General features: G+C 42.9%; 1 protein-coding gene across 3 annotated transcripts in view; it reads right to left on the bottom strand.

The window, feature by feature from the left end:
- The window catches only part of LOC134005910 (insulin receptor substrate 2-A), a 24401-nt gene extending 9461 nt beyond the window's left edge, over positions 1 to 14940 (bottom strand). The window contains exons 1-2 of one of the 3 annotated variants that reach the window (XM_062444942.1): positions 13233 to 14940; positions 8811 to 13089 (exon numbers count right to left, since the gene is read on the bottom strand). In XM_062444942.1, coding sequence (XP_062300926.1) covers positions 8811 to 13074 — 4264 coding nt within the window. In that variant the 5' untranslated portion in view covers positions 13075 to 13089; positions 13233 to 14940. Of the gene's footprint in view, positions 1 to 8810 lie in introns of all 3 variants that reach the window. The other 2 variants (XM_062444939.1, XM_062444940.1) reach the window with 2 other exon arrangements.
- Between the last annotated feature and the right edge of the window lie 1660 nt (positions 14941 to 16600).

Raw genomic sequence — 16600 nt, 5'->3', positions numbered from 1 at the left:
AACTTGAATGAAAAGAAAAGCAGCAAATCCTCATAAAAGAGAAGCTAGCACCTTTAAAAGTTCGGGTTTTTTGCTTCAAAGTTGGAAATCGAGAAATAAAATTAAAAAAGAGCGGGAATTTTTATCGAATTTTTTTGTCTACTCGTTCATCTGGATCTGCAGTTTTTTTTTAGCTTTAGTCATTTAAAACTTGAGTTCAAGAGAGCAGTGGATAGTCGCTTTCCAGGCAAAAACGATTACTTTTATTACCGATTAATTAGCCGAATATTTTCTCAATTAAATGATGAATTGTTTGGTTTATAAACATGTTAAAAATAATAATATTTCCCCAGTTAACAGTCCGAAGCCTAATAATATTCAGTTTATTATAACTCAAAGAAAACCTGTTAAAAGTTTGGCGATTTTGCTTCAAAAATTACTTATTATCGAAAAGTCATAAGTGGTTTCCTTTTTAAATCTACCTGCATTGGGAGCTGCAGTGTGCTGACTTCTTTCTTTGCTTTTTGACCAAAAATAAACGTAGATTTTACCCACAAACACGACTTAAACAAACCTAAAAGCTAAAATAAAAACATTCCTGCCAAAATAACACTATTTTATCTCCACATTTACGTCAATGGATACACGTCAAATAAGGGTCGCCATAATCTGGAAAGATGACCGCCAAAAAAAAGAAGAAGATACATGTGTGAATGTGTGTTAAAAATAATTTAAGAGTCACACTTTCACTAGACGTTTGCACACAGTTTCAAGTCTCGGTCTAATAAAGTTATCTGACGGCACATTCCAGGACGTCGAAGGGTAGTCTAGTAAAAAAAAAAAAAAAACCTGCTTTATCATTACCGTGTGTCTGAGTTTAGAGGAGGGGGAGAAGTGAAGAGATAAAAAAAAAAGGAGGGAAAAGCATGAAAAAGAACAAGTAGAAAAGGAGAGAAAGCAAAAAGAAGAAAATAGACTTCCTGCGTTGCTTGGAGTGAAACGGGAGCCTCGCTGATTGAGTTCTCAAGAAGGAGCGACGATGAAATCCACACGTAAAGAGCTAAAAACCTGCTCCATTTATTCACCAATGAGACATTTCTCTTTGGGGAAGCAGTGCAGTGGCTTTAAAACACACACACACACACACACACACACACACCACACACACACACACACACACACACACACACACACACACACACACACACACACACACACACACACACACACACACACACACACACACACTACAACCCCAAAGAAAACCCAACTAAATGCAAAGAAATGTGCAAAAAAAAAAGTCGTCTATGTTACAAACTTCTACCTTTCCAACGTCCCTTATGTAACTTCCTTGAAAAGCAGAAAGATTTATAGCGAACCTGACATTTTAAACTCTGGGAAACACCTCCTTAAAAAAAAAAAAAAGGTGGTGTAACTACTTCAGGAATTCATTGACCAAAGGGTCTTCTGCAGGTTTGAACAAGTTACATTTAAGACGTTTTGAAGACCTTTTTAAGACCATTATCACAAAATACTCAAAACCGACATTTAGAAACTCTAATCGACTTAATCTTGCTCATGTCAATTAATGGTGGTGTTCACTGTTGCCATGACAATAAAGGTTGCATATCTCCAGTGATCATTTAACCCAAACTATGATCTTTACATGGTTGAAATCAAGTAAACTAGACATTAACCACAGGCGTCACACCTTAAAACATCATTATTTTACCTCCCTAAAGGAGGAAAAGATGGAAGGAAGGAAGAGAAGAGAAGACTGGAAAGAAAGAAAGAAAGAAAGAAAGGACAGATGGAAGGAAGCAAGAGAAGACAGGAAGGAAGAGAAAGAAGAAAGAAAGAAAGAAAGAAAGAAAGAAAGAAAGGACAGATGGAAGGAAGGAAGAGAATACACAAAGGAAAGATGGAAGGAAGAGAAGACAGGAAGGAAGGAAAGAAAGAAAGAAAGGACAGATGGAAGGAAGAAAGGGAGGAAGGAAAGAAGAAAGAAAGAAAGAAAGAAAGAAAGGACAGATGGAAGGAAGAAAGGAGGAAGGAAGAAGACAGGAAGGAAAGTGGGCCAGATTGGTTCTTCTCGGCGGGCCGGTTCTGGCCCACGGGCCTCATGTTTTGACCCCCTGGCCCTAAAGATCCTCATGTGTAAAATACTAAACAAAAGAAACTGTGAAAATACATAATCGTTCATTAATCGTAATCAAGGTTAAAAGTTCAATTAATCGTGATTTAGATTTTTGCCATAATCGCCCATAATCAGCCCTATTTAAGACCGACACGAAGTACGACAAAATAAGGAAAATCGCAGTCTCGGTGTGACATCAGTGCTTTCACACCAAGTATGCATGATATGAGCGACTTCTTGCAGATAATAACACTGCGATTCACATTGGTATCGGTTTTGACCCAAACACTGAATTCTGATCTAACTGTGAATCCCACCAACGCATTTATCAACAAACAAACAAAAAAAACAGCCAACAGAGGAAGCGATAAATGAACGTACATATTTAAGACTTAACTAAATGTAATTTAAGACTTAGAATGCAACATATGGACGTGTTTAAGACTTTTTAAGGCCTAAAATTGAGATGAGACTCCGACAAGACTTAAATAAACACATCTACCACGTCAGAGATTTTGAATTAAAAAAGTTATTTTTAAAAGATTATTTATTCGCTAAAATAAATCGGGAATAAATACTGTTCCTCGTGTTCTCGTGACGGTCGGAATAGTGGCTTAAAGTCAGCGTAGCTTTGTGTCGCATGCATAGATAGTTAATAATTTTAACATCTGTCGGGCGTACATATCTGGCTATTTAAAAAAGAGAGAGAGAGAGAGTGAATTACTTCTTCATGCAACACACACTGGGTAAAAAGAGGAGGAGGAGGAAGGTGGGGGGGGGCGGGGGGGGGGGGTCCTGTTACGAGCAGCCGCATGCCTCGGACCGGCCCATAAATTCATGTCGGTCTTGAAATAGACCTGTAAATATAGAAGACCCTGACTGTGGTGGCGGAGGTGGGAACGAGAGAGGAAAGGGCAACCTCGTACCCACCACGTCTACCCCCCCCCCCCCCCCCCCCCCCCCTCCTTTTCCTGATAACCCCCCCTCACACTCGGCCTAACCCTTTACCACCTCGTATCCACTTGGCTGCGGACCCTGAGTAGGGGGGGGGGAGAGGGGGGGGAGGAAAAGGGCAGGTTCCCACCGATGTCACTTACATCTTAAAACGTCTTCTCTGAGGTAGTTTAACGCCACGACTCTCTGGCTCCTCACCCAACTTTAAAACCCCCCCCCCCCCCCCCCCCCCCCCCCCCCTCGCCCTTTTCTACCCCTCTTATAAAATAAGCCCCCCCCCCTCCCGTTCTTCTTTTTAACTCATCCTCGCTGACCCAAAATATCAAAGCATTTACACCCTTTTAAAGAGTTTGGAGTAGAGATGGGGGGAGAAAATATATGACTTTGGCTGAATTTGCAATAAAAAAGAGATTTTAGAGATTTTTTGAGGGGAATAATTAATATTCGGTCTATAAAATGTTAGAAAAACTATGAAGATGTTGATTGAAATTTTAAATAACACAAGATAATCTCTTTAAATTGCTTATTTTGCCCAATTAAAAAGCGAACAACACTCCACAAAATACTGAATTTTAAAAAAAAGGCAAATAATCATTTGGTCTATAAAATGTTAGAAACAGTGAAAATGATTGAAACTTGTAATCATGACATAATGTTCAGGGTCTAATTTTTACAAATATATGAATTTAGCTGAATTTGTTCACAGGGTTTCATATTTATCTGACTTCTTTTATCAATTGATGAGAAATTAGCCGCGGCAGTAAATAAAGAAAAATGAGGATATGAGACGTTGAGATGCATCAATAATCCATTCGTAGGCTTCTGAACCGGACTTTAATCGAATCGTGAGGTGCGGAGAGATTCCCACCGCTAGTTTATAATTTATATTGTTCTTTTTCTCGTAGATTTGCGACTTTATTATGTCAGAAATTCTGCGATTATATCTCATATATACCAGATTATACCATTATACTGTTAATAGCAACTTATCACTTTATATCTTCTTATATCGGAAAACTTTCTCATTCATTTTTGCCAATTTAACGCATCTAATTAAACTTTTACATCACGTAAACTCTCATAGTTCTCAGAGCTCTATAACTTATAATATATGAAAATATGGCGTCAAATAGCAAGAAATAGAGCTTAACTAAGAGATTTCATATGTGGCCCTAAAGCTCCATCGTAGGTATCTCATAGTTGAAGGCGATATGATGAGTAATCATTTTGAGTATTTACACGATGATACACGTTATAAATTAAAACACAAGAGGAGTCGGTCGTAGCTGCAGCTCTTCTCTACACTAACTGTGCACAAACACGTCCGTTTCCATGGTGATTCAGCTTCTTCAAAACGTTTATTATCAACAAGTGTCGAAATGACTTTTTCTCTCTCCCCGCTCCTCTATAATTAAAGTCTCAGTCTTTAACTCGGCTCATGTTTTATGTAATATTTAGAGAGAGAGAGATGTGTGCTACAAAAATGTTCCTTGACAGCTGGACAGAGAAGCCGAAGCCCCCCCCCGCCCTACTCCCATCCTCCCCTCCTCCGTCTCCGCTCTGGGTCAAGGATCCAGGTGTGCCTCTATCGGCTCGAAACGCCGCAGCTGAGAGGAAGTGCATTCCTGAGTGATGATGATGCGTTTCCTCTCGGGCCTCGCTGCAATGCCTTGACACGCCGCCGCCGCAATTATAGCACCACATCAAAAAGAGGGGGGGGGCTGCCATGACTCAGCACACACACACACACACACAAACCTACCTAGATGCTGAGCAAAGACTGTAAATACACACACACACTGAGGCTGATCATGTGTGTGTGTGTGTGTGTGTTCAGGGTAATGTTTAGTAATGTTAATCGGTCCTACACACACACACTAGATCAGCCTCAGAGTGTGTGTGCACCTACCTAGATGCAGAGCAAAGGCTGTAAACACACTAATACACACACAGAGAGACACACACACTGAAGCTGATCGTGCATGTGTGTTACTCTGTGTGTGTGTGTGTGTGTGTGTGTGTGTGTGTGTGTGTGTGTGTGTGTGTGTGTGTGTGGCAACGATTAATATTACTAAACATTACCCTGAACACACACACACTGAGGCTGTTTGTGTATATATTTGTATATATGTGTGTGTGTGTTTGTCCGTCCGTCTGTGTGTGTGTGTGTGTGTGGCACCGATTAACATTACTAAACCTTGAACACACACACACACACATACACACACACACAGACGGACAAACACACACACACACAATAGGATGAGCTTCAGCGCTTTGAGTGTCAGTTGATCTCCTGTGCTAGCGAGCCACACACACACACACACACACACACACACACACACACACACACACACACACACAAGCTCTTTCATCTCCGTTCAGAGCGCCGCGATAAACAAATGAGTCAGTCGGCGCTCGCTGAGAGAATCCTGACTCATGCACACACACGCGACACATATTCGGAGGAGGAAGTGTGAAGGGGGAAAAACGGCAGGGAGGAAGGAATTAAAAAAGGAACAAGAAAAAGAGGAAGAGTGTGTGAAAGAGGAGGAGGAGGAGGAGGAGGCAATCAAGAAAAAAGAGGAAGTGGAAGACTGAAAACCGAATCAAAACATCCTCTTTTCATCATCTTGAGGCCTCGTGAACCCGACTGCAGACCTGACATCAGCACTAATCACACACACACACACACACACACACACACACACACACACACACACACACACACACACACAAACACACACACAGGACTACACATGCAAACTCTTGTCTCACGTCACCGTACATTCAATAAACGTTTAAAAGGTGACAGAAAATATGGTTTAAAACATACAGACAGTTCGAGGCCATTAAATCAATATTATTATAACTTAACTTTTTCTTAATAATCACCAAATAATGATCTGATATTAATAAGCTGCAGTTGTACAAAGTTCGGATGTCCAACTTATTGATTACTTAATTTTTTGTCGTTTTACACACATGAAGAGTTTTGTGCTCGATGAAGCTTTAAGCATTAATTTGATTATTTTACTTATTATTACTTATTTGTTTAATTATTACTTATGCTTATTATTCCTACTATTATTTTACTTATTTTTTACTATGATTTTACTTATTATTACTTATCATTTTAGCTATTATTACATATTCTTATTATTCTTTCAATTATTTTACTTATTATTATTATTGTTCTACTTGTTTTTTATTCGTATTATTATTACTAATATTTAATTATTATTACTTATTAGTTTAATTATTACTAATGCTTATTATTCTTACTATAATTGTACTTATTTTTACAATTATTTTACTTATTATTACTTATCATTTTAACTATTATTACTTATTCTTATTATTATTATTTCAATTATTTTACTTATTATTACTATTGTTCTACTTGTTACTTATTCGTATTATTATAACTATTATTTTATTATTATTATTATTTTATTATTATTACTTATTCTTATTATTTCTATTATTCTACATATTTGACTTATTATTACTTATTGTTTATTCTTATTACTTATTATTGTACTTATTACTCATTTTTATTATTATCAATAATATTTTACATATTATTTTACTAGCTTGCAGGCCTTTAACATGTTGTGGTATTTATATAAATTCAAATTCTTTATTTGCATGACAGATGATAACATCTTTATTGCCAATGTCATAAAATATTCAAATTAATGTCGTTAAGATTAATAAACAACTTTTGAACTGGCAATATTTGGGTTGTAGATGATTAAGTGAAGTGAATGAGTAACTTTATGTAAACAACTGATAAATGCTTCAAGAGTCGATTATATATTAGAAATATTAAGATTTTTGTATCAACAGATCAGGCAACTCAAAATGACAACTGATAAAACATATTGATTAGAAAATGAGTAAGCAGTATGATTCAGCTTTTTTTAAATGCTTTTTCTGATGTGTCACTCGCTGTAAGAAACACAAGATGTTTGATATAAATAGTTCATGAACGCCTCGTCAGTCATTAATAAACTGGTGATTAATCCTCAGAGAGCAGACAGAGTTTCATTCTTTAGTTTTTATTCCTTTTGTTATATTAAATGTGAATAAACAGTTATTTTTTAATGGTGTTTTTTGATTTTTTTTTTATAAAAATGAGTCAAACACTCAACAAAAATGAGTTTAAGATGCACAAAAATGTTTTAAAATGTTAGAATATTTCCATTTTTGTATATTATGGGTCACATTATGAATGAGTCATCACATTTCTGGCTTAAAAGTAAACATTTTAAAAAGGCGAGGTTTTCTTTTCTTTCAAATCTTTAAAAAAAATGGGTCAAATTAGACCCTGAACTGAACTTTAAGGGTTAAAACTTCAATCATTTTGACTGTTTTCTAACATTTTATAGACAAAATGATTATTTGCCTTTGTAAATTCAGTTTCTTTTCATTTGATGTTTTTTTTTGTTGACCCAGCATAACATTTCTGCTTTTAATCCATTTTGAGAGAATATATTAGAGGATTATGGCAAAAATGTCTAAGTGGTGTAACCATAAAAACTTTGCTTAAAAATGCAAAATTCTCAATAAAACACCAAATCAACTAGTTTGGCATGATCTTAGATTATAGTCCACTTAAATACACTGTAGGTGGATATGATATTTAAGTTTAAGTACATTTTAACAAACCTGATGCTGATTTTAAATATTTTTGATTTGCTCATCTTGCCGACCCTTATTTGTCTCCGACCCATCTGTAAACGTACACTCGGCACACACATGCTGACACAAAGAAAAACAGCGGCACGTGCACAGACAGGCACAGAAGAAGAGACAACAGCAGCAGCAGCAGCAGCAGCTACAAACACAGGAAGTTAAGAGTTAGAGCTCCTTTTTTCTCCTCCTTTATTTCTTCTTCTTTGTTTTATTTTGGGTGATTCAGTCCCGACACTTGACCTCAGATAACCCTCGATTCATTCGGCGAGCTAATCGTCTACTAGCCTGCTGGCACACACACACACACACACACACACACACACACACACACACACACACACACACACACACACACACAGACCTCAAGATGAACCACATATTGGTGCCACACTTCCTGTATAGAGCCTCAACTTCAGTGGATCCAAATGCCTTCAAAATAAGAGACAACGGCTGGCTCGGGAAGCGACTTGATCCTAAATAGATTCACTCACTAGAGGAGGAGAGCTTGCAAATTGATGTTGTAATGGCGCCTAATAATAGCTTACACCACTTTGGGTTATTTTGGGTTTTTGTTTTTTATGTTTTTAGGGGGTAGGAATAAATATCCCAAACACTTACTCGCTTAGTCACACTTTTAAAGTCACTCTCATGCACTTTGTGAAGTTTTTTCTCCTAAATTATGATTTTAAATGTTAAAAAAAGGAGAGTTTAAACTGTTTTTGAAGATTTTTCCTCTTAAATATGATTATAAATGTTAAATAAAGGAGAGTTTAAACAGTTTGTGATGATTTTCCTCCTAAATTATGATTATAAATGTTAAAAGAAAAGAGGGTTTAGACACTTTTTGAAGTTTTTCCTCCTAAACTATGATTATAAATGTTTAAAGAAACAGAGTTTAAACAGTTTGTGATGATTTTCCTCCTAAATATGATTATAAAAGTTAAGAAAAAGAGAGGGTTTAAAGACTTTTTGAAGTTTTTCCTCCTAAATTATGATTATAGATGTTATAAAAAGAGGTTTTAAATAAGTAAAAACTCACCCTTAGTTGTTGTAGTGACTCCATCAGATTTGGTGAAGTCTATACTGGCGTAGGCTCCGTTTTCCGGTAGAGGTACAGTCCCCGTCCCTGCCGCCGCCGCCGCCGAAGAGCTCCCGTTGCTGCTGCTACCGCCTCCTGACGTCGTCGTGGCTCCTCCTGCGTTACTCCCGTCCTCCCTCAGCTCCAAGGCAATGTAGTTGAGGCCGTTCTGGTACCCCACGGACATGTTCCTGCACATTCGACCGGCTCCCGAGGAGGAGGAGGCGGTGGATGCTGCCGAGGCCCCGGAGGTGGCGCCCGCTTCCAAAGCTCTGGTCTGAGCCTGGTGAGCCGGCGAGTCCCCTCCTAGACCCTCCACGGACATCCACACGCTGTCGAAAGACGCCGAGCTGGCCCACCTGGAAGCCTGACCCTCCGTTAGGTAAGATCCGTTAGGGGCGGGAGCGGGGTGTGTGGCTGAGGATGAGGGGGCGAGTCCTCCTCCCGCTCCTCCAGAGGGAGTCGAATTAGAGGAGGAAGTGGAGGAGAACGTCTCCGAGCTGTGTCTCCGTCTACCTTGCGGGTCCGCTCGAACCACCTTGGGCTCCGGCTGCTGGGCCGGTGCCCTGCTGGGGCTCGACGGAGGGAGGGTGGGGGAGATGGATGAGGAGGAGGCGGAGGGAGCGTGGCCGTAACGCCCCTCTATCACACAGAGGTGCTGCAGCATGGCCGTGGGGCTCGTTTGCGTCCTCTCACCTCTGCTGCTGAGGTTAAAAGTCATGTCCGTGTAGTCGTCCCCCATCGACCTCCAGTGACCTCCGGCGGGGACTCCGGGGGAGGCCAGCGCCCCAGGATTGGTAGCCAGGGGTCGGATGTAGCTGGGCGGGTTCCAGGGGGCGACGAGGCTGGGTCTGGGTGACTGGTTTTTACCCAGACATCCAGCGCTGTCCTGCTGGTCGACACCCACCTCCACGCTCATGTAGTCCTGGTGAGTTTGGGGCTGGTGGGGAGGGGAGTGACAGCTATCACCGGAGCCCAGGGAAGGCGCTTCGTCTTGGGCAGAGAGAGGGTAGGCGGGGGGCTGCTGTTGGTGGGGGTAGTGATCTCCAAACTCGATGTTAATATACTCTCCGGGACTCGAGGGTCCTTCGGGGGCGCTGCCAGTGGCGGGGACTGAGGTGGAGCTGCCTGCAGACACCGAGGAGGGCTCACTAACCCGCAGCGGGCCGTGAAAACTCCTCCTGCCTAAAGGGAGACGGTTGGGCCTCACAACACGGCGGTCGGCTAGCGCGGCGGTCGTGTGGTGAGCTCCGTAAGGCGGCGGTGGGTGAGATGGAGTGGAGGTGCTACTTCCTCCTCCTCCGGCCCTCTTCTCAGGTGTCGTAATTGACCCCGTGGCAACTGATGAGTACACCGGCTTGGCGGGAGAACTCATAGGAACGTACTCCCCGTACTCCTTCTCATCCTTCTCTCTGGTGGGGGCTTTGTAGGAGCGAGGGAGGGAGAAGTAAGGGCTGTAGGATTTGGAGGTGCCCTCAGGTGTGCCAGGTGTGTAGTACCCGCTACTCCCTTCATTTAGGAGCTTGCGCCCCCCGCTGTTGCTGTACGACATGTCCATATACTCCCCGTTTTCAGGTCTTTCTGCTATGCTGTCGCTCCCACTTGCCCCCGCCATGCTGGAGCTGCTATGAGGGCTCGGGGAGGCTTGAACCGGGGAGGGGGAGCTGCCGCCGCCCCCCGGGAGCATCATCATGTAGCCGTGGGAGTCCGCGGAGGATTGGGATTGGAGCTGGGGGGGGTGATGGGCCGAGCGGTGGCTTAAAGCTGGGCTGTGGTGAAACTGGGGGGATTGGGAGACGTGGTGCGAGTAAGAGCTGGGTTGCATAGGCATGTAGTCAGGAGGCGTATCCCGCGGCGACGCAGCCACGCCGCACATCATGGGCATGTAGCCGCTGTCTTCCTTGGCGGAGGAGGAGAGAGGGGGGCGCTCGCTGCCGGCGTCCGTCCGGGGGAGCGTGGAGGGGCGGCTCTGCTGGCTGTGCTCGGAGCAGGAGCTGTAGTCGGAGCGGAGCGAGGAAGAGGAGGAGGAGGGACCGCCACGGAGTAACCCGCTGCCGAATGGTAACACCACATCGGACCCCTCCTCTAAAGAGAAGTTGGTTTGGGTCATTTTTTGGTAAACAGCCACTCCGGAGCCGCCTGTCGCTCCTCCAGCAGGTCTAGAGAAAGAGTGCGTCCTCCTTCTTAGCGACGATGAAGAAAAGCGGTCGTCCTCTGTCGTCGACGTGCTTTCGTCACGCGGCGTGTCGCCTCCGCTGTTGTTTCCAGAGCCGGCGCCTGCGCCAAAAACTTCCCGATTCCACCCCATCGCCATGTAATCATTTAGGCAATTCTCCTCTCTGATTGGTGGGGTGTTTCCCAAAGAGTCCGGGGTGTTACTCCGCACCCGGAAGTACCTGAAGTCGCCGGGGCTGGAGCCGTACTCGTCCGAGGAGTTGAAACCGCCGTCGGACGGCGAGCCGCATATCGAGGCGCTCGACGGGCGGGTGAGTGTATCCGAAACGGAGCCGTGCCCGCTGCTGGAGGAGACGCTGACGGGGCTGGTGGTGGAGGGGAAGTGGGAGACGGGGAGAGAGGCGGAGCGGGCGTGGTATGTAGATGCTGACGCCCCCGGGATGGCTCTGACGTAGCGTCCGCCGCCGCCCGTGCTCGTGCCAGCGTTTCCTGTGGCGACGCCGCTCACCCCTACGCCACCGCTGCCGCCTTCCTGACGACCGTGATGGGCACGGGCTGAGTTTAGGTGAACTAAACTTCCTGTGGCGGAGCGGAAAGGCCGGTTCATCGTCCCCTCGCCCTCGCTGGATGTGCGGAAGCGGTAACCACTGGCCCCCGAGCTCTTACTCGACGGCGGCGTTCCAACAACTGACTCTGTCCTCGACCGCCGCTGCAGCCCCGTCTGGCTCGGTGGCAGGTTGCCCAGGTGACGCCGCGTCGTGATAAAGGGCATCGGGTTGGAGCCTGAAGACTGGCTTTTACTCCTCGGTCTAAACTCTGCAAAAGCTTTCAGAGCTTTCATCGTCTCCAAGATAGTCTCGTGCATGTTTTGGGCCACGACGGAGTCATCCACCTGCATCCATATCTCCCCGGGCCCGATCGAGGAGGAGCGACCCACCTCGATGAAAAAGAAGCTTTCAGAGTGTCCGCAGCGCCTGATATTCATCAGCTGCAGGTTAACACAGGGGGTTTCAGAGTTCAACTTAACGAGGTGTATGGTTTTAGTTGAGAGGCATAGCCGGTACACACCTGTGAGGTTTTTAGTTTGACCCAGTCCTTTAGGTTTGACATTCACCTGCCACACCTCCTTAAACACAGTACCGGGGGTGACTGTACCGTATCCATCATCTAAATCATCTGAATCCAAATGCCCTTTTTTCCCTTCACTCATCAGCTCACTGACAGCAACGTACCAGTCCTCTTGCTCCTGCTCGTTTTCAGCCACAATGGCAAAGTACTCGTCCTTAGTGTAAAGGGCAATGAGGTGTTTGTTTTTGGAATCCGCCCTTTTGTTTACCGTAAAGCACTGGTAGAGGTAAATAACCCTTTTAGGGGGAGAAGGGGCGACCGCTCCACCACTGGCTGCGGCCGTGGCAGCAGATCGGAGGCTGTTCCTGAATTTCTTCTCGCTGTCGTAGTACTCCAGACGGCTCGGCCCGAGGTGGCTGGCAGCCCGCAGCACAAAAAACCTTTTATGTCCATGTTTCTGCTTTCTTAAATAGCCACATTTGCGAATATCATCCACAACATCAGAGGTATTTGGGACACTCACAGACGTGTATACATGGCTGCTGCCGCTGCTGGAGGAAGCAGCAGCTACAGCAGCAGCAGCAGGGTCCTCGGCTGTGTGTACCTGGCCGAGAGACGAAGAGGAGGAGGAGGCGGTGGAGGAGGAGGAGGCTTTCCTACCGGGAGACTCTGCTATGTTTTCCCCGGAAAGATGCTGGTAGTGATGGTGCTGCTGTTGTTGTTGTTGTTGATCCTTTGGCGGGTGATGGTGGCTAAGAAGGAGGTGGTGGTGGTGATGATGATGGAGGTGATTTGAGGGAGGTAAATGTTGATAGAAACGAGAGCCACCACCACCTCCTCCTGCTCCTCCTCCTATATTAATTAACGGGGAAGAGGAAGGGGGTTCCCCAACCAAGCCATCTCCATTTGCAGTGGTGGTAGCTGTAGATTTCGTCCCTACGTCCCTCTGCTGCTGCTGCTGCTGCGTCTCCAGCATCAACATCGCTGCTTTGCCTTCCTGGTAATTAGTGAAATTAGCCATTAGAGAGAAAAAACAAATCAAAGGTCACTTTACTTGCAAGCTAATCCGACTGGACCTAGACCCCATTCTTGTCTTGTTTTTGAGTCCAGGCTAGGCCAGCTCAGATTTGCAATACTCACAGACACCCGGCTTTGTTACTCCGCCAAAAAAAAAGAAAGAAACGAGTCCCCCTGTTTCCTTTTCCCCCCGTTTTCCTTTTAAAAGCATCAATTCCGATAATAAACGGTGTTTTTAGTTGTTGTAGGGGTGTTTCACGAAATGAATCCCACCGTGTGCGACATGACCACGTTCAATTCAAGCCCGTGTTTTCTCTATAATCGGGAGGATCCGGCTAGCTCGGTTAGCAAAACCCTTTCCCTTCTCCTCCTGCACACACATCTCTACGGGCCAGAAGCACAAACAACACATGACCCTCTGCGTCACCGGCCGAGCGGGAGGAACAAAGAGCCAAACGCGCTCTCTCATTGGTCCATCACGTTCGGTGACGTTTAATGACAGCCGCCGCAGCCAATCGCCTTCCAGATCGAATGCTCTTGCGTCAATGCCTCTAACCAATCACGTCGCGCAGGGGGTTTTATCCAAGTGTATAAATAGGCGTGGACTTTTCAGAGCGGCTGATCTAGAGTCAGATAGAAGCAGCCTTTCATAAGGAGAGAGGTGAAGAGAAAAGCTGATCCCAGAGCTGCAGACGAGGCAAAACCAGCACCACAAGGAGTCTTCCCCTTGTGGCTCTATGCAAGACTCAAGTCTTGGGTCAAGTTTTTATATTTTGTTTTATTTATTTTAGACTAGAGGTGATTTTAGCTGCTCAATTACCCCTAAATTTGATCTCAGCAACCTTTAAAATACCAATCAATACCAATATTACTCTTGTAAATAATGTCACGATTATTTGTATTACATATTTTTTACTATTATTGTTCTTATTGTTTTTGTACTTATTATTTATTGTTCTTTATTCGTTTGTTATTGCTGCTATTATATTCTATTTTTGCTAAGGAATATCTTAGCTTATCTTATTTTTTTTAAACATTTGCAGGGTATTTTATGTCAAATTCTCATTAGGAGCTGAGTCCCCCTAAAGGTTTGATCCTAGAGTCACCCCTGTTTTAGACTTTGTTATTATAGATAACACAACTAGGTACATGTAATGTTTCGTAATGATGAAATTACAGTTACTTTAATCATGTTAATGATTACAAAGGGGGTTACATCTGAAATCAGACCTTTAAGATTTTACTCAGGAGGGTTTTTCTCATTTAAAAAAAATATTTAACATGTTACTGAATACATATATTGCTGTTTTTAATTCTTTGAAATCATTTTTTAAAAATAAAAATATGTCTGTATAGATAAATAAATATATGGATGTATAAACAGTAAAGTTCAGAATCATTTATGTTTTCACCAGTGGTGGAAAGGAAAATAATAAAATTATATTTACATAACTGCTTTACTTAAGTACATATAAAACATACACTGATTAATTTATTACACTTTTATTTCACTGCAGTTTATATAATAGTTCAAGTTAGTTCCACTTCAACCAACCACAATATTTAAATGCTGCTGAAACATTAATATGATTTATAAAAGAAAATAACACTATAATAATGTATGCAAATATAACAGTGACAATCTTCCTAGTATACTGACTACTTTTACTTAAAGTACTTATTATAACTTTATTTTTATAGATTATTTCCAACAAATAGATGCCTCCCAAAATTACTGAAAACACTCTACACACACACATTAAAATAAAGCTGCAAAAACAGGGACATCAAATACACATACAGGAGTTTTTGCTTGTAATGGAGTATATCTGCACTGGTTAAAATGTAGATTCATTAGCAATGAAATGATAATAATAATGACATAAGAGTTAATGAAGGAGAAGTGAGAAACAGGTTTTCTTCTTCCTTCTACTAGATAAATTCAAATTTCAAAAATGTGTGCTAACCTACAGGAAGTATCGTAATGTTTTATCTGTCACATTGGCCGCATTTAGTCATTTGTGGCGGGAAATGAGTCATATTTCATGATCTTATCTATTTTGTGCATGACCACAAAACATCATTCTGCAATTCTAGTAACCACAATTATCAGATAAAATGTTTCCCTTCCTATTTTAAACCTGCAGTTTTACAGGTTTTTCTCATACTTGTTGCTTTCTTTTCCACCTGTAGATTAAAACACTGAGGACACAAAGTGATGCTGAGAGCCCCCCTCCAAACAAGTGGACCTCTTCCCTGCAGGTCCCGAGGTTTACTAAAAACACATTGCTGCTCCAATCATGTGAACACCCACTGGTGAGTTTTTGGGTCCTGGCCAACCGCAGTGTCAGCGAGGGTCAAACTAGCTGGGGTGACCCCACACAGCCTGCGTCCGCAAGTTAAAATTTAACTCTACTTTGGCACAGGTGGTGGATTTCACTCATTTAGTTTTGTTTATGCCAGGTCATCCAATCAAATTTCCAAGTGACGTTAAGTTTTTTTTTTTTTTTTAAACCTACAGTAAGGGCAGCTACATGTGGTACTAAGTGCTTATTAAGAGAGCATGCATTGGCTGTCTTTGTTTTCCAATGAGAACCTAGACAGAGTAATCGAGGAGGACCCTCCGTCCCCCCTCCGTCCCCTCTGGGAGGTATCTTTGTTCTTTCACACTGCGGAGAATGCCACGCTCGGCTTTCCGAGCCTCTACTACACTTTGCATGCAATAATTTGCTGGACCCTTTCATCCCAAACACCTTTCAGTATCATGAGTGGGATCATGTGCGGTGCAGCTGGCCCCAGTGGGAATTGTACCCTTCAGCCTTTTTTACCCATGGAGGTATGCAGAGCCACCTGTCTGTGTCTGCCTCTGAATGTGTCACTGGAAAGGAGAAAACCAGTCACTCACGGATATCACCAGTTTTTACGTCAGTCCGCACTATTTTTGTAATACATGCTGTATGTAATGAGGACTTGGAACAAATATACACACTAAAAGGACTTTCCTGTCTTTGGGTAAAGGTCAATATCGACCTCAATCTTCCTCAGCTGATGGAGTTGCTCAGTTGCTACAGACTTGTAGATTATTCTGATGGTCTTTTAGTTTGATTACAACAAGGATGTAGCTCATTATGAGATTATTTAGGTCAAGAACAAACTTCCAATATTCACAATATTTCCAAGTCATATGACCACTGAAAGAAGTTTTCCTCCCTCTAATCATTCCTCTTTTTCATACTGACTTTTAAAAGATCTCCTTCAAATGTGCTTTCAACGTAAGTAATGGGGGACAAAATCCACATTTTGTTCAAAAACGCATTTAAAAGTAGATGTGAAGCTTATATTCAGCTTCAGCAGTCTGTGTTGGTCATATCAAGTGGATGTCTGACACATTTACAGCCTTTTTAGCATCAAATTCCCTCTTTGTGTTTCCCTGTTGAGCTGTGGTGGAAGTATAGTAACAAAAAGAGGGACTTTGACACTAAAAAGACTGT

This window comes from Scomber scombrus, chromosome 23 (assembly GCF_963691925.1).
Source record: "Scomber scombrus chromosome 23, fScoSco1.1, whole genome shotgun sequence".
Taxonomy (NCBI): Eukaryota; Metazoa; Chordata; class Actinopteri; order Scombriformes; family Scombridae; genus Scomber; species Scomber scombrus.
This window is presented reverse-complemented; position numbering and strand designations above follow the sequence as displayed.